Source organism: Chiloscyllium plagiosum, unplaced genomic scaffold (assembly GCF_037043375.1).
Source record: "Chiloscyllium plagiosum isolate Xiang-an unplaced genomic scaffold, Cpla_swu_hap1 HiC_scaffold_39, whole genome shotgun sequence".
NCBI classification, from domain to species: domain Eukaryota; kingdom Metazoa; phylum Chordata; class Chondrichthyes; order Orectolobiformes; family Hemiscylliidae; genus Chiloscyllium; species Chiloscyllium plagiosum.
Genome location: NW_028270177.1, coordinates 11,114,738 through 11,137,655, shown reverse-complemented (window position 1 = coordinate 11,137,655; position 22,918 = coordinate 11,114,738). Strand labels below are relative to the sequence as shown.

General features: G+C 40.4%; 1 protein-coding gene across 1 annotated transcript in view; it reads left to right on the top strand.

Annotated features, from left to right (window-relative positions):
• The window catches only part of fam174b (family with sequence similarity 174 member B), a 44,015-nt gene extending 35,081 nt beyond the window's left edge, over nucleotides 1-8,934 (top strand). Inside the window, exon 3 of the mRNA XM_043677227.2 lies at nucleotides 1,140-8,934. Coding sequence (XP_043533162.1) covers nucleotides 1,140-1,143 — 4 coding nt within the window. The 3' untranslated portion in view covers nucleotides 1,144-8,934. The remainder of the gene's footprint in view (nucleotides 1-1,139) is intronic.
• The last annotated feature ends 13,984 nt before the right edge of the window (nucleotides 8,935-22,918 follow it).

The following is a 22,918-nucleotide window of genomic DNA, read 5'->3' as shown; positions in this document are numbered from 1 at the left end:
TGTTTTATAAGCCAAGTTCAGTTTTTATGGTTAGTAATCTCTTAAATGAGAGAATTTTATTGCTATAATTACTGATCTTTTTAAAACACACAGTTCAGTTCTTGAACCAAATATTTCTTAACATATTGCATGAAATAGTATTTGCAATTAACCTAAACTTAACCAGTGAGAAGTTTAGACTCTTAGGATTTAATTCTTTATAATACTGAGCTTTAGTGTTTTATATCTTATAGTGATGAATAATTGGTGCTTGAGGTCCCTGTTTTGTGTACTCCACTTTGTGATATTGATCTCTTTACTGGATCAGTAGACCCTGGATATTTGATACTTAAAACACATAGAGGACAAAAGTTTGCATTTTGATTCATGATCCTGAGGTGGATGTGTAAAGTAGCATTTTGGATTGCTGTTTGTCTTTGCATTGCTCTGAGGGCATAGAATGTTATATAAGTGTCAGTTTATTCATAACTCGTGACTGCATTTGCTGAGAGAATTGGCTTTGCAGTCATTGTGAAGTCCTTAAGTATAACAGATTTGTCTACATTATTAAATTGATGTAATTGTTAGTTTTTGAGTTTGTTAATTTGATGTTTCTCATTGGGTCAGCATTTATTACCCAGTCCTACTTGCTCTGGAGAAGGTGGTGGTGCTCTACTTTCTTGAAACTTTGTAGTCCTTGTAGTATAGGGAAATACTGCTGTTAAGAAGACAGTTCCAGGATGTTGCTTAATAATAGCCATATCTTCCACAAACTTGACTCTATGACCAAAATTGGGTATTCTTTTCTAATTTTGATTCAGATCAATTCCAGGGACTAACCAGTTTATTTTAAAATAAATAGCAATTGTTCAGATTTCTGCTCCAGGTCTAGTTCAACCTATAATTACAAGCTAATTAACTGAATTATTCAAGCTTAACCAATAATGCATGGTGATTTGTTTTTCGAATTCGATGAGCTCAGGTATTCAAAATCCAGGGAATCCTATTTACGTTTTAGCATAAAAAATAATTTGTGAAACTTAATTGAAGGAAAGAACCAGGGCAGTTTAACGTAAGCTTCTACAAAGCCATTAGATGATTTATCGGCTGGATTCTGTGATTGATTTTGTTTTTCCTTTTTTTATTCATTCTGTCCCCAGGTGAAGATTTGTATGAAGTGAGTATGACATGGACAGCCAATCACACTGTATCAACCACCAGCCACAACAATCTTCTGGATGAAAACCGGGTTTGACTTATCATCTGCATATCAGCTTCTTGCATCTCACTGATAGCAACATTTAAATGATCTCCATCCAGTTTATCGCAAGAGCAATATTCCTGTCTGTTTCCTGTGGACATTTTAGAAAAGCTTTTTTTTTAAAAAACACTATGATGTAATTGTCTTGAAGTGCATAATATTTTATTTGTAAGTATGACATTGTGTGTTTGTCCTTTGTCCAAAGTAGCTTATTTATATTACAAGATTTGTGGTGAAGTGGAATGTAGTTTAGCACTTAAGTGGGATTTCTGGCTGAAGTTCAGTGTTAAATCTTTTGTTTTAATTTAACATGCACACTGGTTGCTTTGTAAAATATCTGATTTCTTAGCGATCTCTAAATTGACCTAATCTTAAGTGTGACCAGGTATGCAAGCTCAGATTGAGCCTTTTCTATATTGAACTGTGAGCATTCCTAGCGATATTTGAAACCCAAGTTGAGATATTCTTGGGTGGTGGAGCAAATACATCTATTAGTTGATCATCAGTACATGTTTGTAGGAAAATTTAGTTCTTCATTGTTAACGTAGTCTAATCATAATGATCAGTGTTTACGTTGGGTAGGACTAATCCTGAAGGTTATCTGAGGAATTTGTGGTACAGCACATGCAACTTGTTGGTCAAATACATTAACTTGGTCGTACAGGACTCTTGCACATTAAAAATGTTGGAGCAAATTCACTGGCTGAGCTGAAGACAGTCACTAAAATATGGGTCAAGTGGTATTGTGCACTGAAGTAGCATTGGTGATTTGTTGGCTGTAACATGCCAGTTCAAGTCTCCACTCCCAGAATTATATCCAATCAATGCTATTCAAACCACAACCAGGTTAAGCTCCCTATAAGGAATACATTTAATTACTATTTACACTAGAAACAATGCTCAACAAATCTTTCAGTTTTCTTGTATTGGGCAAACATCCTTGAATCTTAACACTTGAATTTCAGAAACTAGTTTGTGCAATAAAAAATAAGTCCCAGTTGAGACTTTCTCGGTGCAGGCAGGTCTTCTTGAATATTCTTCACAGAAACGGAGTTCGTACTAGGCTTCGGTAATGTTTTGTACCATAATACTACTGACACATTCATACCTAAATCAATAACACTACTGATAAGTTCATACGTAAATCAGTACTTGTGCCAGTGCCCTTCAATATTCTATTATCTTAGTTCACGTTAATCACCTAATATTGGCGTTCTCATTGACTGACGTGAGCAGTTCCTCATCCAAATTTTCACCACTCTCAAAAGTTCTCTGCAAACCCAGTCCATGATGAAAAATGTGATCTAATTATGGACGTAGCACAGCAATTTCTCTTGTCAATGACTGTTTAACTGGTATTTAATGAAGGGAGGGAATAGAACTGCATCTATGCAGTCATTCATTTCATGCATTTATTGTTAAGTTTAAGTAACACCTTGACAAAGTGGACATATTCCATTTGTTACCAGAAGCCAGAATCTCAACAGATAACTTGATTATCTTGTGATGATGTAATGAGTTTAATATAACCATAGTGAGAAGCTCAATATTGCAAAAGTTAATACAGGTACACAATCCTTTAGTCAAAATCCGAAGCTTTTCTCTGTCAAGTTTTGTTCTGTGCAACAAGGTTGTTTGGCAGTTGAACAGGTGACCCAACTCCACGCCCACTTGACCCACATCACTCAGATGTGACATGGCCCAGCACTGGCAGGTGTCAGTTGTGTCTCAGCGCTCATACTAGTTACACATGAGTCTGCTGTTCGGTGAGATTTTTTAAAATTTCACTGTGAAAATGTCATTTATTCTGAAATCTGAAACATTCCAAATTCCCAAAAACAACTGGCTCCAAGGATTTCTGATAAAGGATTGTGTACCTGTACTTCCTAATTTACAAAAGTAACTTCATATTGATTGACACAGAGTAATTGGGAACTTCTCAAATTTTTTTCCCTTAAAAGCAATATAGGAACATAACATTAAAATTTAAGTACTGTCAAACTGATTTGTATTATAAATAAGAATGAAATGAGACCTCATCTATACCTGTTGACTGTTGTCTTAATCCAAATGTCCTCAATATGAACAACGCAGTCAAGAGAAGAAGGGACCTGCAATGGTCATGACAAAATCAGCTGATTTACCATTTCTGCAGAAAGATACACTCCAACCCCCAGCGCCATCACAAATTGTACCCTTTCAAGATTTTGCAAACTAATCTGTCACATCTATTAAATTGTTCCACTGTCCATAAGTAATAAAGCAGAGGAGCTCTACTCTCAGCCATGGTTGTGCATCAATACATGGCTGTTAAATTTGCACTACAAATGGAGTGCCACTACATTATTTGTTTATATGAGTAATGTCACCAAGTACTTGACATTCTTGTTGCTATCAAATGTTTGTGTAGGTCTTTAGAGCGTGATCCCCACGCTCTAAAGCCTACCAGTGGAATTATATACAGCATAGCCACTTGGATTAGATGCCAAAGCGTGGGGATGGGATTAGAGTCTATGATGTCCCTCATACTTGACCAGTCTCCCAAAGTTTCTGGTCTAGGAAAGATTTGCAATATCTTTCACAATTTTAAGCCAATGAGGCCCATTTTACAAACTACTTTTTGGAAATGTCACTGTTACGTGGACCCGATGAATAGCCCCTTTGCTGACATACTAAAGGAAAATGGATGTCCTTATTCTCAAACATAAATCACCACTATTACTTCAGGAATAAAATTTGAGGAAGGGAAATAGAAAGAGTTTAACCGGTGTGGCTTAAGAGGTGTTTCAAAATATCAGGTTTGATTTAGTTCATGTTACAAGGATGGTTTTGACATGCCCAACAATCTTGGAATCTCTCCTAAGTGGTGTCCTGTTCTTCATAGCTTATAAAATTAACTTGAGCTTACAAATTTGTACTAATGAGAAGATGCAAGTGCACATGTTTACTGTTACCAGTTATCAGTTACAGATTAGACATACTTAAACCATTTTTAAGTGCCATTTTTATACTGCATATTGACAATCAGACTCACTTAGTAATGAGTATTGACATTTTAGTCAATGGTCTTTTATACCACTTGTACAGCCAATGTTCAAAGAAAATTTGGGAATGAACAGGAATTTGTATTTGAAGCTGTCTAGTTAGTTTAATTATGTCAGTTTATTTGATTTTATTGAAACCTTTTTACTCTACTGGTTTATGTTGACATTTTTCCTTTTGTATGAAAAATATAATACCCACATTTTAAGCCAACTATATTCTCGTTTTGGAAAACTGCAGCATTGGTTTAGACACTCAGAAAAGTTACTTGAACTTGTTTGTAATGTAAATTGTAATATTTGTATTGACTACATTCTTTGATCTTAATACCAAAGTGAAACAAGTCCATCACTGATTAATCAGATGTTCCCTCTTAGTCTTCATAAAAGCAGCATTCTTCAGGAATGATTCTTTTTTTTGAGGTTCAAGACAGTGAATAATTGGGGCAGTGGGGTGGAACAAATTTAAAAAGCAAGTTAAGATTGGAGTAAGAAAGGAATTCAACTTTATCACCCAAGGAATGGCAGAGTTGTGGGATAAGTTAGAAAGAGGAATTTTGAAGCAGAAAACCTATCTGAATTTGAAAGGAACAAGTGCATCCCTGTGTCATTGATCTCTGAAAATAGGTCATGCTTTCTCCAAGCTTTCAGCAACTGTATTTGAAGCATGCTTGCACAAACGTAAAACCCTGCCACCCACCCCAACCATGGTCAAACAGCATGTCAAATTGTCTTAATTGGAAGGAATGCATGGCAATTTTTGGAATATTCACATGCAGTAGGAATGGTGATTTTGCACTAATATAAGTGGAGTTTGCATGCACATCGTTGCACGAATAGTTGTAGCACTCAAGATCACAAATCAAATTCGCAGTCCTCCTGAAACACAGCCTTCTGAAATGATAAATAGTTCTTGTGTGTTGGCAAGTTGCGACCTTTTAGTGGAACTGATTATTTGATTTAAATACTTCTATTACATCAATCACAAACATTTGACTTTCAGGTTTTTATTTCATTAAAATATTTCAGCAATTGCACAGTTTTGATCGCCGCATGCAGGTGTGTACAGCAAATTGTAAATCATGATATTTTGATGATAAGTCAATGAATTAGTACCAATGGAGTGTAAATGCAAAGACACTTTATGTTAGAGCAGAGCAGCTTTATCACAAATGGCTGTTGGGAGTTGTTAATCACTATATTTGAGATGAGTATCTAGTTGCCTTTTCAAGAAAGATATTAGTATCTGGGGGATAAACAAGAAGTAAATTCAAGAAAATTCATGAAGCAAGGGCAGGAATTCATTGCAAGCCAAAGATCCTGAAGCCACACAGATAATTAAAATTCTGCAATTATTTTAATGTTTTTCCACGCATGCAATGACAAGCAAAATCTTTCAGTTTTCTTTTACTTCAAATAGGAAGTTTCTGCAAAAAGATGTTGTCTTAATTTCATCCATGCTGCTTTCAGGCATTTGGTCAGTAGCTTCTTGTTCTTGTTTTCAAAAAGAATATTCCTTTCCTTTAAATCTTGTAACGATAGAAAATTCCATTATTGGAAGTATGCATTGTTCATTCTGAAAATATGTAACATCTATGTGGCCAATCTTGAAAAGTTTTAGGTTTTTTTTGTAAATTTCCTGCATTAGTGAAACTCAGTTGATTACAGTGGCTCAGGATATTAAACTCAGTGACTTTAAATTTCAAAATATTTACTCAGTTTGAATATTTAATATATAATTTTGTGTAAATCAGGTTTTGGTTAAGGATATCAGAAGAACTTGCATTTTGAGAGTTTTGAGATCTTCAATGCCTACTACGTTTTTAGAGCAAGTTTAACAGCTATGAAGAATTGTAGATTCAATAATAGTGATTCCATCTGTGAGAGTGTCTGCCCCCAGTATATATTCAGGTCTTATAGAGGGATTCAATCAAAACATGCAAACTCATAGACATGCTTTTAAATTTACAGCCTCCTTGCTTAAAATGTAGTTAAAACAAATAAATGTATACTGTGGTAGTGTGCCAATGTACATAGGAAGGTTGATGCTCTAATGATCCTGTCCTATTTTTTGGTTAGCCAGGTGTCAAAGTCAGTAAGTCATCACCATACTGGTGTACTTAAGCATTCTCTTAATTATTTTTCACCAACTTACATATCCCCTTTAATAATCTAAGGGCACCTTTTCAACAGCCATTTCTGGAAAACAAGTTCCACCCACCCTCTGTATAAAGCTTTTTCGAACCGCCTGTCTTGTTTTATTGCCTCAATGTCAGCCTCCGATATAGCTTCCCCATACCTTATTACTCCTGACCTTGAAGGTATCCTATTTGGATGCCCTTCACCATCTCAGCTCAAATGAAAAAAGCCCTTGTTTCACAACACCCTTTGTAATTGTAATCTTTCATATCGAGTTGTATGGACTTAAATAAACTGCTTAAGAACACTGAAGATAAGACCGACTAAAAATTTATTGAGCTATTTGGCCTTGCTTTGAAGAAACTGAGCCAGAATCTGATTGAGGTGTCCATGTAAACAGTGGATGAAGCATGCAAGCCATGGCCTCTTGTTTTAAACTGCCAGAACCTAGAAGTAATATCAAAATTCTTCAGCTCCATTAATCAGCACATGAGATCTACTTATGAATATGATAAATGAGGCAATATCTTTGAAATAATTTAAGGAACTGTTGGAGGAAACTAGGTTCCCTCCGGCTGGATAATTTGAGATGCGCCAAATGGTTCTTCATGTGCAAGATAGATACACTGACAATCCCTTGAATAGTTGCCATGCTAATCAGTGGGATTTGCTTATCCAGCTTCAGTCTAAACTTTTGTGCAGGAAATGATTAAGACAACTCAAGGCCAATAGATACAACTAACCTGACCCAATCCACTGAGTCGATTCCCCTTGCATTTGTGTGTGTCCTGTACACTCCAGTATCGCAAAAGCCACTTGAGGGTGATCAGCTGTCTTTCAGTCCAGGCAGCAAGTCACTGGCCCCACAGACTAATCATCCATTGGCAGGTGTAAAACTAACCTCGGAGACAGCCTTAAAGGTAGAAACACTGCAGCCAACGACACAATCAGGGAAACGTGAACACCATGTTTAAAACTATTAATGTTTGATACAAAACTACACCCAGTAAGAGATACAGGAAAAATTCAGTATTTTGTATTTTGGTTTGTTAGTACAGGCTCAGCATTTTACAATTGTCTTCATTTCGAATATAGTACTTTTATGGTGAGTCCCCAAACAGGATTCTGTATGAAAAAATTAAAACTCTTGCAGTTTGAGTAAATTGCTGCTTTCACTTTGGCTCCTGCTATTAATCGTTACAGTAATTTTTTTTGCTGTGTTTATGACTTGCTGCATGAATTGATGACATTGCACAGTTTACAAAAAAAAAGTTTGAATCAACTTCTCAGTTCATCTTCCTCCTGATCTAGCTTTATCATTGCAACCACCCATCATCAATCTTCCTTGAACTGCTTAACCGTTCAGTCAACGACCATTCCAGAGCAGAGAAGTGGTGCTGAAGTTTTTCATGAAACATCTGTATTGGTGGAAAGACTTATGTTCTTTGCTGCATATTTAGAAGTGTTCAAATATCAGAAGATTGGAGCAAGCTAATTTTGGAGTAGAACCACACAACATAAAAGTTTGAATATAGAAAGTAAATGGGGGTTGGAAAATTTCAATATTATCAACCATAAATTTGAAGTAGTCATTAAAGTCCTATAGGAATTCAGGAGAAGCTTTCACTTGGAGGTTGGTTCGAGTATGAAATTCACTACTATATGGAGTGCTTGAAATAATTTCCTTAGATACACTTATAGAGAAACTAGATAATGAGAGAGGAATAGAAGAATATGCTGATAAGGTTTGATGAAAGTACACTGTGCAGCACTGACACAGACCTGTTGAGCCAAATGGACCATTTCTCTGCTACTAGTACAATGTAAATGCTTTTTTTTTATTTTGTGTGTAAGTTGATCTTGAAAATTGTTATTGCTGAGGGCATAATCTCCAAAGGTATGGCGTCCCCTTTGCACATGGAAGCTTTGCAAATCTTAAATCGGAGGTATGGTACCAACCACTGGTGCACAATTCTGGAGATCTCTTATTTGAGTGAGAATGATCTGAGACTATTAGATCAACCTAAAGCACTTTGCATCAACATTAGGTCTTTTTAAGCATCATTTACACTTTGTGTGCTTTCAAGACCTTCATTAAAACTTGTCTGTTACTTGTGCTGACCAAACATGTAACACTACTCGAGTTAACCAAGTTCCAGTGAGTTAAGGAATGTTAACTGCATAGAGAGGTTTCTCATCACACTTAATTCTAATCAAGGGGTTGAAAGACAGGAATTTAAATGTTTTGTGCAGATAGGAATTATTTTAAGCTTTTTACATGGGCGGCATTCTGTTTGTTAATTTCAGTTTGCTTAACACACAAGCTCCATTGTTCTGTTAAATATTGTTGGCCAATTTTGGTTTATGTTACACTGGAGAATTGTTAGCTTAAGTAAGCTTCAATTATTTTTGTCTTGTATGGTTCCTGGCATGTTTTGGGTGGATTTTTAACATTACTGTCTATTTTAAAATGATGTAAAGATATAGAAAATAAACTGGATTATTAGAAAGCTGTGATGCTGTTATCTGGTTTTTATCATTATCACACTACCATAATTATTAATAAATCATTTACGTATTTACCTAGAGAATTCTTGCATTGGTTATTTTGGTTATTGGATATCCAGCTTCATTCAATTGAAAACTGTGTACTTTTACATGTGCTCCTCTCCCAGAAGAAATCTCAGCAAAGTTTAACAGTTTGTAACTAATAAGAGAATTTGTTTCATTTCTATTCTGGAAATGTCAAATTAACAATTGAAGCAGAAAAGACAAATTCCATATCAGGGAGTTAATTTACTCAATATGTCTCCAATTTCAGTACTAATAAATTACAGTTGTATTTAAAGTGGGAAAATGCTGTGGTTCTGTTCGCCGAGCTGGAAGTTTTTGTTGCAAACGTTTCGTCCCCTGTCTAGGTGACATCCTCAGTGCTTGGGAGCCTCCTGTGAAGCGCTTCTGTGGTGTTTCCTCCGGCATTTATTGTGGCCTGTCCCTGCCGCTTCCGGTTGTCAGTTTCAGCTGTCCGCTGTAGTGGCCGGTATATTGGGTCCAGGTCGATGTGTTTGTTGATGGAGTTTGTGGATAAGTGCCATGCTTCTAGGAATTCCCTGGCTGTTCTTTGTTTCGCTTGCCCTATAATGGTAGTGTTGTCCCAGTCAAATTCATGTTGCTTGTCGTCTGCGTGTGTGGCTACTAGGGATAGCTGGTCGTGTCGTTTCGTGGCTAGTTGATGTTCGTGGATGCGGATTGTTAGTTGTCTTCCTGTTTGTCCTATATAGTGTTTTGTGCAGTCCTTGCATGGGATTTTGTACACTACATTAGTTTTGCTCATGCTGGGTATCGGGTCCTTCGCAATTTCATCAACAGATGCCTAAGGGAAAGACAACAGAACGAGGACATGCCGCAACCCAAAGGACTAGCCACACTACCATACATCAAGAACATATCTGAAATGACAGCCAGACTACTGTGACCACTAGGAGTTATAACAGCACACAAACCAACAGCCACTCTCAGACAACAACTCACCAAAACGAAGGACCTGATACCCAGCATGATCAAAACTAATGTAGTGTACAAAGTCCCATGCTATCCCTAGTAGCCACACACGCAGACGACAAGCAACATGAATTTGACTGGGACAACACTACCATTATAGGGCAAGCGAAACAAAGAACAGCCAGGGAATTCCTAGAAGCATGGCACTCATCCACAAACTCCATCAACAAACACATCGACCTGGACCCAATATACCGGCCACTACAGCGGACAGCTGAAACTGACAACCGGAAGCGGCAGGGACAGGCCACTATAAATGCCGGAGGAAACACCACAGAAGCGCTTCACAGGAGGCTCCCAAGCACTGAGGATGTCACCTAGACAGGGGACGAAACGTTTGCAACAAAAACTTCCAGCTCGGCGAACAGAACCACAGCAACGAGCACCTGAGCTACAAATCTTCTCACAACCTTTGAAAGTGGGAAAATGTTCTGATAATGTGGCTAGTTTATTTTCTCTTGGAATGTAGTTTTAGAGGAATGAAAGTAGGCCAGGACACTGACAGGGCTCCCATGTATATGCTTCAAAAATGCCAGTGAATCCTCTTTATCCACCTGTACAGGTAAATACATTTTAAAAATCCATTTATAGGATGTGGGCCACATTAGCTGGTCATCATTTCTTATCCTTTCCAGTTGCCCTTGAGAAGGTATTGATGAGCTTCCTTCTTGAACCACTGCTATCCACCCAGTGTGGTTTGACCCACAATGCCATTAGGGAGGAAATTCCAAGATTTTGTCCCAGTGTTAGTGAAGGAATGGTGATCTAAACTGTATTTCCAAGTCAGGATGGTGAGTGGCTTGGAGGAGATCTTGAAGGTGGTGGTGCTCCCATATATCTACTACTATAGTCCTTCTAAATGGAAGTGGTCATGGATTTGGAAGGTGCTGTCTGAGGATCTTTAGTGATTTTCCGTAGCACATTTTGTAGATAGTACACACTGCTGCTACTGAGCGTCTGTGTAGAGGGAGTGGATGCTCATGGATGTGCCAGTCAGTCGGGCCGCTTTGACTTGGATGGTGTCAAGCTTCTTGAGTGTTGTTGGAGCTGCACCCATCCAGGCAAATGGGGAGTATTTCCATCACTCTCCTTCGTTGTGCCTTGTAGATGATGGATAGGCTTTGAGGAGTCAGGTGAGTCACTCGCTGCAGTGTTCCTAGCTTCTGACCTGCTTTTGTAGCCACTGTGTTTATGTGGCAAGTCCAGTTAAGTTTCAGGTCAATGATAATCCCCAGGATGTTGATAGTGGGAATTCAGTGATGGTAACACCATTGAATTTCAAGGGTCAGTGGTTAGATTGTCTCTTATTGGTCATGGTCATAGCCTAGCATTTGTGTAGCCTGACTGTTACTTGCCACGTGTCAGCCCAAACCTAGATATTGTTTGGATTTTGTTGCATTTGCACATGGGCTGCTTCAGTATCTGAGCAATCACGAATGGTGCTGATCATCATGCAATCATTGGCGAACAGCCCCACTTCTGACCTTATGGAGGGAAGGTCATTGATGAAGCAACCACAACCATTTCCCTGTGTTAGGTATAACTCTTAACCACTGGAGAGTTTGCAGACTGATCCACATTGATTCCTCATTACTAGGGCTCCTTGATGTCTCACTTGGTTGAATACAGCTTTGAGATCAAGGTCCGTCATTCTCACTTCACCTCTAGAATTCAGCTATTTTGTCCAAGGCTGTTTTGAACCAAGGCGTAACAAGGTCCTGTAAAATATAGCTGTTTTTGTTGAAGTATCTGTCTAGATTACATACTCTGTTCCGATAAGCCCTTAGCTCTGTTTTCAATGTCCAAGGTCTACCAGTAAACTAAATCCAGCTCTCTGGACTATGGTCTGATCTAACTTTAAGTATGCAGGTATGGCAAGGAATTAGTAAGACAAATGGTATATAATCCTTTATTACAAGGAGGCAGGAATATAAGGGCAAGTAAATCTCCCCTGGCCATTGACACCACCCCAGTGTCTAGTTAATAACTGAGGTTCAAACAGATGGTTTGCAATCTTAATATGAAATTTGACGCAACTTGAGTTTCTAACTAAGAGTATGCTGTCAATAAGACTGTGTATTGCCACTTGAGTGACATCCCATGCTCCTTAAATGTCTATGTGTTTGTTATCTCTAGATTTAATTATTCTGGCAGAGTTATAGTTGGTCTCCCACATTTCTTTTTTCATATAATATATTTTTATTAAGAAAAAATAGATTTTTAAATATTACAACAGATACAAAACAATGCAATTCAAAACAGTACAAAAATAGTACAAAACTAAACCCAAATAATAATAAAAATTCCCCAACCCACCCTCCTATACGAATGTATAAACATATATAGAGAAGCATAAAATTAAAAAAAAACTAAACTAGCTATTTAACTAACTAAGTAAATACCTAACAACAAACAAATAAATGGTAATGACTCAGCCCAGCCAAACAAAACACTCATACATTCACAGTTCCTCCTCTCTGGATATTGGACTCCTGAAACACAATCGTTACAGCTATATAAAAGCCCTTGTTAGTGTGACAGATAAATTTGTGTCCAGGTATTTCAAAAAAGGTTGTAAAAGTTCTCAGTTTTGTGGTGTCCCATATTTGTGAGAAAATCCAGGGGAATATGCTCCATAACAATCTTCCGCCAACCCGACAGGCCTGGGGGGTTTTCTGACATCCAACCTAGCAAGATATTCTTTCTTGCACAGAATGTAAGAATATTGAAACGTTTTGCCTTATGTGAGTCTGCAGGAAATACAATGGGTAGGCCCAAAAGGAGAAAAATAGGGTCCTTCTCCATCCCTACACCTAAAATCCTCTCCATTGCACCCACCACAGTGCTCCAATATGTTTGAAGCCTGTCACAAGACCAAAGAAAATGGGTAAGAGTAACCGTACAGACCTTGCACTTGGGGCATGCTGAAGATACCCCTGGTTTAAATTTTGACAAACGGTCTGGGGCTAAGTGGACCCTATGGAGAATCTTCAACTGTAAAGCATGGGTCCTATTGCAAATTGATATCTTCCTTGCATTCTCCCAAATATCCTCCCTTGCCTCTGAAGAAACTTCATCACCCAGCTCTCTCTCCCACATCTTGCAGAGTCCATCAGACCCATCTGAGGTGGCACCCCCCAATTGGTGATATAGAGTACTGACAGAAAGTGTACTCTTAGCCCTTAGTACCCTTCTTTCTATGTCAGATTTGTAGGGATCAGTCAAAAGTGTGGTCCTTTTTTGAATAAAATCCCTAACTTGAAAAAAACGAAAGAGTTCTCTATTAGGTAACTCATACTTCCGTACTAACTGATCGAAGGACATCATTACATCTCCCTCAAATAAATCACCCATGCAAGATATACCCCTAGCTGCCCAACATTTAAATCCTGAATCTATCCTACCTGGTTGAAAACTCTGCATACCCACTAGAGGCGTAAACAAAGATGTTTTGCCAATATTACCTTCCCTCTGCCGAATTACCCTCCATGCTTTAACAGTATTGATGACCATTGGGTTATGGCAATATTCCCTAACTGTCCTCACCTTGTACAAAAATAGCAAACTGGTAAGGGGGCACCTTGCCTGGAAGACTTCGATATCTAGCCATATTGAAAGAGGGTCCCCACAAGCCCAATCACTTACGTAGGTCAAAAGCGAGCTTAATTGGTAATTTTTAATGTCTGGAAGGTCTACTCCCCCAATCTGTGAGGCAACTGCAGTTTGGCTAATTTAATGAGGGGCAGTTTACGGTGCCAGATAAAGGAGCTGAACCAACTGTTCAGTCTCCTGAGTGTTTGTTTATTGAAAATCAGGGGGAGCATCCGTATAGGGTATAGCAAACAAGGGAGAATATTCATCTTAATAAGCGCTATCTGACCCAACCATGAGACTGGAAGTGCCTCCCATCTTTGGAGATCTTGTTTAATTTTTTCAAATAATTGAGTAAAATTGGCTTTGAACAGCCAATCCAGAACTGGAGTAATGAATATGCCCAAATACACAAAACCCTCCTGTGACTACCTAAATGGGAATCTATAGTCACTCTCAAGAGCCAACTCTTTCGTAAGACCACCCATAGGCATAGCCTCTGATTTAGCAAAATTAATCTTATACCCTGAAAAAGCGTGAATGCATTGTATCAGGCAAGGTACAGTCATGTTTGTCTCCCACCATCTCTGAGAGAGGCCAATATTTCACTTATCCTTAAGATTTGTCAAGAAAATTAGAACATCATCTGCATACAGTGAGATCTTATGTAATTTTGACCCCACTTCTGGAGCTGATATATTGAGATCCCCACGAATGGCCTCTGCCAACAGTTCAATCACTAACGTAAAAAGTAATGGTGAAAGGGGACAGCCCTGCCAGCTGCCCCTAGAAATATTAAAATTGCTCGATCGTACCCCGTTGGTAATGACCGCAGTGAGAGGTACACTGTAGAGAACCTTTACCCATCTTATGAAAACTTCGCCCAGACCAAACCGGTCTAGAGTATAGAAAAGTTACGGCCACTTAACTCGGTCAAATGCCTTCTCTGCATCTAAAGAAATCACCAATCCCTGTATTGACTGCTGTTGGCATGCTTGAATTACGTTAAGCAGTCTCCTAACGTTATTGGAGGATCTGCGATCCTTTATGAAGCCCGTCTGATCCTCTTTAATAATAGAGGGTAACACAGTCTCCAGCCTTAACGCAAGAGCCTTAGAGAGGATCTTAAAGTCTACATTTAAGAGCGAGATGGGCCTGTATGAAGCACAGTCTTCCGAATCCTTCCCTTTTTTAAGGATAAGTGAAATATTGGCCTCTCTCAGAGATGGTGGGAGACAAACATGACTGTATGAATCATTAAACATATTCAGCATCAGGCCTGACAGTATACTTATAAATTCCTTATAAAATTCACTGGGAGGTCCATCAGGACCGGGCGCCTTTCCACTTTGAAGCTGCCTCACAGCTACCTGTACTTCTTGCTCTGATAATGGGGCATTGAGAAAGGACTGTTGTTCGGGAGTCACACTCAGGAGCTTCAGATCTCTAAAAAAGGATTCCATTTTGGCCTGCCCCTCCTCACAATTCTCAGACTGATATAACTTAGAGTAGAATCTCTGGAATGCCACATTAATCTTTTTAGAATCACATGTTAGGTTCCCAGACCCTTCCCCAATCGCTGTAATGGTTTGTGGGGCACTTCTCTTTCTGGCAAGGTATGCTAAGTATTTGTCTGGCTTGTCACCATGCTCGTATAACCTTTGCTTTGCAAAAGCCAGCTCCTTCTTTGCCGTCTGTGTGAGCACGGAATTTAGTGCAGACCGCAGTGCCGTAATCCTCTGTAGTTTGACCAACGAGGGTCCGTCAAAATAGGCTTTCTCGACTGCCTTCAACCATGCTTCAAAGGAGACGTTGCTGCTCACCCTTCTGCCATTTCCTACTTGTGGAATATGAAATAACTAACCCTCTGGCATAAGCTTTGGCAGTTTCCCAGAGAACAGATGAGCTATCAACCGAGCCTATGTTGATGTCTAGGAATGCCTGAAATTCCCTAGAGAAATACTCCACAAACTTGCTGTCCATGAGAATAAAGAGGTCCATTTACCAGTACCTTGAATCCACTGTAACATCCTTAATTTTAACCATGAGGTACACTGGAGCATGATCAGAGATGGCAATATTACCAATCGTACAGGATGCCATCGGATCCAGGGTTACCGCAGGGGTCAGAAAAAAAAATCAATCCTCGTGTGACATCTGTGCGGATTGGAGAAAAATGTGAAATCCCTACCTGTAGGGTGGAGACACCTCCAGACGTCCACCAATCCTAATTCCCCACACAAACCCAATAAATGTTTAGTTTGTGCAGAGGGTATCGAGGGATCTTTAGGCAACCTGTCTACTGTGGGGTCCATGAGGCAGTTAAAATCTCCCCCTATAATGATGTGCCGAGACTTGAGACTTATCAGTTTAGAAAAAGCATCTACCAAGAATTTAAGAGGATGAGCTGGGGGACAATAAACATTTAAATGCCATATTCTTCCCCATTTTTCAAGGCTTTAAGAATTACAAATCTCCCGTATGTGTCTTTAACACATTCCAACAATTTAAATGACAGATTTTTCCTTATCAATATAACCACTCCCCTACTTCTGGTATTAAATGGTGAAAAATAAACTCGGTCAAAGCCATTCTGCTGTAATTTCAGATGCTCCTTGTCATCCAAATGTGGCTCCTGTAACAAAGCTATATCCACCTTCTCCTTTCTAAGACTCAAGAGTACCTTCTTCCTCTTGATTGGTGAGTGACTTCCCTTGATATTCCAGGTACACCATTTCATCAAATCATTAGCCATAATCTTCTGCAATTACATTTAAATTTCAGAGAGGAGGAACCCGAACCACAAATTGCTGAGCCTTAGTGTCGCACGGTCCACCAAATATAAAAACGACATAAACTAAAACCACTACATTTAACAAATATACAAAATTATTAAAAATAAAAAACAACAAAAACCAGAAAACAAACCAACATATAAAGTACCAATAGCACTGAGTAGGGGAACTCACCCCCTGCCTGGAGGGAGCAACTACCCGTCCCGAACTGCCCATAAATAGGCATCTAACCATTTCAACCACCTTCACTTCTCCCAGCTAGAGCCGCATTGCAAGCACAAGCTAAAAAGAATAAACACCCCATAGAATATCAATATGAATAAAAAAACATTCCTGCATTTCTTTTACAGAATGCTAAACACATACCCAAGCAACGATATTTATACATACTACAATTGTTTAACTGAGGTTAATTTGTCCACAAAGTCTCTTGCCTTCTCCGATGTGTCAAAGAGATGCTTGGATCCACCTAAGGTGATCCGAAGCACTGCCGAATATCTCAGGGAGTACTGAATCCCAAGCTCCTTCAATCTTCTCTTGACACCATCATATGATTTTCATTTCTGGATCACCGCCGCTGAAAAGTCCTAAAAAAACATGATCTTAGCCCCCTCGTAAATTAGGGCCTTTGGATCCTTCCCCTGGAGTCTAGAAGCCTCCTTGACTCTCTCCTTATTCCGGTAATGATGGAACCGCACCAGGAAAGGACGAGGGCATTGACCCAGACCTGACCTCCATGCTGCGACCCAGTGAGCCCTCTCTATCTTCAATCCTCTCGTGCCAGTCTCCAAGTCAAGGAATTTCAGAAGCCAATCTTCAACAAATTCCGCAGGCCGCTCACCTCCCTTACCCTCAGGCAGACCGATGATCCGAATGTTTTTTCTCCTGCCCCTGTTTTCAAGATCATCCACTTGGTCACGCAAATTACGAACCTTCATCTCCAGGGCTTGGATCTCTTCCTTGAATGAACTGGCATCAGCTTCCACTACTGTGACCCTGTGCTCCACGTCATCCGTCCTCTTCTCCAGGTCACCCAGGTGCTGCTCATGTTTCTGCAGCAGGAGAGAGACTGGAGCCAGCTTCTCTTCAATCTGTTTCCCTAACATCTTGCGAGATTTCAAGAGCTGGTTCACCAGGTCCTGGAGAGTAATTGGCTCTGAGGCTGTTGCAGGCCTGGCCTCAGATGCTCCTCCTCCCTTTTTAGGCATTTCTGGACAGCTGAAAATACAGGTAAGTCAATTTTTAAATGCTTCTTGGGGCTCCATAATCTTTCCAACACCCCAAGAAATCCTGATGACCTGGGTTGGGTGGGTTAAAGGACCATCCTGCTCCTGCTGCGATGCGAAGCTCTGCAGTGTGATCTTCTCAGATCGCTGCCATCTTAGATCCCCCGGTCTCCATAAAATTGAAGTCAGCCAAAACTCTGCTGCCAATGTCCTAACTTGTATCGAATCCTGTTCATCTCTCCTGTGTGTGCTGAGCTACATTGGCTCTTGACGTAAGCAGAGCTTATCTTTTAAAATTGCCAGTTTTTTTTGACAAATCTCTGTAATCTCCTCCAGGCTAAAATTCTCCCACACATCCGTACTTCACTAATTCTGATTTCTTGAACATCCTTGGGTTCATCCTGACCAAAAATTGTCAAATTTGATCAAAACAGTGTAATTTTTGTCAAATTTCATGCAGGGTTTTTCTTTTGCAAGGCTCAGTGAGTTCGGTGAGTCTTATGCTATCAATCCCAAACATACCTTCTTAACTCGGTACCACGCTCCTGGGGTGCTCTTCTCGTCTGAATGCTTACCCAATTTTCCTACTCACTATTGTTGCAAGATGTGACCACTGCTGAGCTACCCCAGGAACCCAAATGCCAGTGCCATCTTTGAATTGTAGTCATTCACTGTGCACTTAGTGGGACAGCATCCACAAATCCATACTGTTCAGGGGACATAAGTGGCGCAATCTAGTTTCACAAGTGCACCAAGTAACCCAGCTTATCTGTCCTTGGCCAAATCCCATACTCCAACCTTGTCCCAGTCACTGCTACTCTTTCTACATTACCCACTGTAGTCTAGCATCTTATCATTGTTTAACGTGAGACCATTGACTACCAAAAGATCACCAAAGCAGTCATTTCCTGTCAAAAGCAGCAAAATCTAACAAAAATCAAGCAAACAGAAGCAGCATTTGTCCCTCCACAGCAACTTAATGTTTGCCTTTTGCAGACCACATTTAGTCAAGGTACTCCATTACACATCACAGAGGGTAGACTTTGACGCCCAGTAACAATCCCTGTAAGGCATCTGACCTTTGACATGCAACAGGAACATGAGAGTTCTCCAAGATATCAGTGTGATGGCAGTTCCCAGGTAATGTGTCATAAGCTTCCAAGGTATGGACCTGGTGATCACAGATGCCTTGCACACTGGAATGGAACCCATTGAGGAAGTTAGCTGCATTGATATTGCCATCTCAATGCAATTTGTGTATAATGGATAGTACCCTGCCCTTTGTAGAAGACGATTATGTTCTCAAAATCTACTGCCTGGGCTGCAGCATGGACTTCTTTGTGGGGAAATGAGATAAAATAGTGTGCTCTGCTACAAGTTGCTTTGGTTTCAGCCCCAATCTGAGTGGACAATTGAATTCCCACCCAGGTTCCCAGCAGCTCCTTGATCCCACTCCATGTCACAGTTCCTGCTCCACCGACTGATATAGCTCTGTGACATTGTCCTGGGACATTCTCAGTCTGCAACAATGTTGGGCCTCATTTATCTGGAGGAAATGGCACTGAGAACAATAGACTCTGAATCTCCTGTACATCCTGAGAAGTCCTTCGGGTGTGACCCCTTCACGTGGAGGTGGGTCATTATCTGCCAGAGGTTGCTTGCTGGCATATCTGTCCCTCCTCATTTCTTCTCTGCCTTAATTCTAACACAGAAGTTGAGATGATGACCCCAGCTGTGGCTGAATCCATTGGTCTCACTTCCAATGAGCCTGTGTGGGGAATACTATAAACAGGATGGGTCATTTAATAGTGTGAGCAGTCAAGTTTGAATCTTCCAAATGTTAGTTTAGCATAATCCTTCATAGAGTGGGATGTGGAGCTCTCCGACAGTGATGGCTATGGTGTGGTTCCATGCGGTCTTTTAACATTGGACCTTATTCTAGTGAATGTAACACCAGTCATGTTGCAAAGAACAGTGCGAATTTGTAAGTGAGTCCTTGTGCTTTTATCCCCATATCACCCATGACAGGTATTTTTGGCATCGAGAGTGTGTTGCATTATAGTTACAGTTTAAGGTGACAAGTCAGTTTGGTGATCCCATACAGTCTGAAATTTTGCATTAACGTTGAGCTTTCTGGCCCATAGGTGCCATTTTTAAGGTCTGTGATTACTTTTTCACAGAGATGACTTTATCGCCAATGACCGATGGAATGGTCAAGATAGCTTGTGAACCGCATTTGCACCCCACACAGTTGTAGATATTCTTAAACAACCAGGCATGCTATAGCTGGTATTTGTCCCTGCAAAGAGGTGGCCTTGCCACAATATTCCAATGGTAGGTGCTGTCGTGCTCCGAAGTGTAGTAAGTGGATGAGAGCTATGCCTTGATGATACGATGAGTCTGATATGTGTCAGATGCCAATGCTAATGGATACGGGGTGCATATGGCTATTGCCCATGGAGAATGCCCTGAGATGCTGGTGCTAGATCCCAAGATGGAGCAAGCAGCGAGCTGGAACGGCCTGATAACCACTTTGACTTCCATGTTGGGGAAGGTTGCTGTTTAGTTTCTATCCACTAGCTGGGAGAATGGGAAACTGCCTACTAAAGAAGTGAGATTCTAGGCAGTAATAAGGGTCTCTTGCCACTCACTACCGAGAATCCTATCTTGCATCCAACACTCAGTGGGGACCAAGCTTTTGGTGTCAGCTTCAGAAAGGTATTTGCTGGATCTATATAAATGTAATAGCTGAGAATGTTGGGAGGGGAGGTAAATAAGTTGGCCAGGTGTTTAATAGTGAGGAAGAAGGTCTTAGGTAACAGGAAGACATAAACAAGCTGGTCAGATGGGCAAATCGGAAGGAGATGGCATTTAACCCTGAAAAGTGTGAGTGAAGTACTTTGAAAGCAGTAAAAGACAAAAGAATGGCAGGACAGTGGGAAGCTCAAAGGAACAGAGGAGCCTTGGGGTGCTTCTCCTTAGATCGCTGAAGGTGGCAGAACAGGTTAATAGGGTAATAAAGAAGGCAAAAGGGGCATTTGTCTTTATCAGTTGTGGTATAGATTGTATGAACATGGAGGTCATGTTGGTGCTGTACAAAACTTTGGTTAGGCCACAGCTGGAGTACTGTCACCACACCAGGTAGATTAGGATTGCACTGGAGGGGTGCAGATGAGATCACCAGGATGTTGTCTGGGTTGGAGCATTTTTTGTTATGAAGAGAGGCTGGTCAAACCTAGGTTATTTTGTTTGGAGCTCAGAAGGCTGAGAGGGGACCTGCTTGAGGTACATACAATTATGAGGGGTATGGGCAGGATGGATGGGAAACAGCTGTTCCCCAGAGTTGAAGGGTCAGTAATGTGGAGATTTGATTTTAAATAGAAAGGCATAATGTTTAGAGGAGATTTGAAGAAAGCTTTCTTCACCCAGAGGATGGTGGGAAACTAGAATATATTGCTTGGGAGGGTAGTATAGGCAATTATTACCTTTAATAATTTGAAAAGGCATACATTCAAGCAATCGGCAAGTGATGGAAAGTGGGATGAGTTTAGATAGATCAGTGCAGACATGATGGGCTGAAAGACCTCTTTTGTGCTGTATGTCTCTGTGGCTCTATGTCAACACATCCAATTTTCCCAAATTTCTCACCATGGTCCATGTTGTTCAGGGGCTAGGAAGATTCTGTGCTCTAATTTTAATGATTCCATGACGGGTGCTGGTGCGTTCAGCTGCCTAGGCCATGAGCTTTGGAATTCTCTCTGAAACCTTTCCTTGATTTCCTTTCCTGCAGCGATTGTAACAAGCTCAGCCAGGTGGGCCTCATAGAATGCGAGTTCCCTGATTAGACCAGATTAACAACCCCAATCAGAGAGCCATGGCTGACAGATATCAGCAGGAGTGTGACCTCCTCGTGGGTCTGCTCCAGGGCCTGGCTAAACTGGCCATAAACAGATCCAGGCAGCGGACCGTGGAGGGTGTCGTTAGGGCCGATTGCCTGTCCCTCTTACGTTCGAGCCCTGGTGTCCCTGGAGAAGGAGCACACGGTGTCCACTGACACCCGCGAGATTTTCAGGGAAAGGTGGGCACCGCAGGGAGTAGTTATTTCCCCCTCTAACTCTATTTTGTTGTAATCCCTGCCCTCCCCTTCACTGTTTGATAATGCAGCATTGTCCTTTGAGAAGGGCACTGCTTGTCACTGGCCATTCGGGTGTTTCCTTTCTTCCTGGTGGTGGAATATAAATAAAGATTTACACACCTGTTGTTTTTCACTGTGTCCGAAAGTTCAGCCTTTCCTTTCCCTTAAACATGATTTTGCTTCGAAGCTGTGTCAACTAACAACATCTGATCCCCTCCCCTCCCTCTCTCTCACACACACACACACACACAGGTGCTGGGGAACAATAAGCACTACCGCTGTTAGACGGCAGTGTGGGGGAAAAGAGAAATAAAAAGAAAGAATAAATAAATAAATAAATAATAACCAGGAGTGTCAGAGTTTTGTCCACTTTGAGTGCTGGCTCTGAGGGAACTGAATCAGTGTTCAGGACTCTCCATGTGTAAGTAAAAGGTGAATTGGTGATGGGATACCAGCATCAGTGGAGTTACTTCACTTTCTCCCTTTAAAACACCCCTTCAAATCTCACCTCTCTGACCAAGCTTTTGACTCTCTGCCCTAATATGTCCTTGAATGGCTTGTGAATTCTTGACTTTTATTATGCCCCTGTGGAGTGACTCGAGATGTTTTACATCATTAAAAGGTACTACAGTGTATAAACGTTCGTTGTTATTTCAATGCATTTTGCAATGTTCTGATGCGACCCACTCCTGAAATACTGTGTTCAGCTTTTGATTTCTTATCAATAAAGGATACACTAGCCTTGGAAGGGTTGCAATTGAGGTTCCCGAGAACATTTTCTGGGCTGTCCTAAAGAAGAGATTAAAGAGAATGTGCCTATATTAGGGTTTAGAAACATAAGCCAGAATTTCACTGAAACAGGGTTGATACTGAGAGACTACTTCCCCCAATCTCATTGTCTCAGGATAAGGCATTGTTCATCTTGAACTTCGATGAGGAGAAATAACTTTGGAATACTACACTCCAGTGAACCGTAGCTGCTCATTTTGTTGCATATACTCAGATGAATAAGACTTTGAGCATCAAGGGGACCAAGGTATATGGAATAGGGCAGGAGAGCAGTTGATGCAAGTTCAACCATGATCAGATTGAACAGTGAAACAGTTTCAAGGGAATTATGGCTTAGTCACATTTCATTGTTTTCTGTAATCTCAGCAGTTCAGGTGCCACATATGGCTTCAGAACTCCTC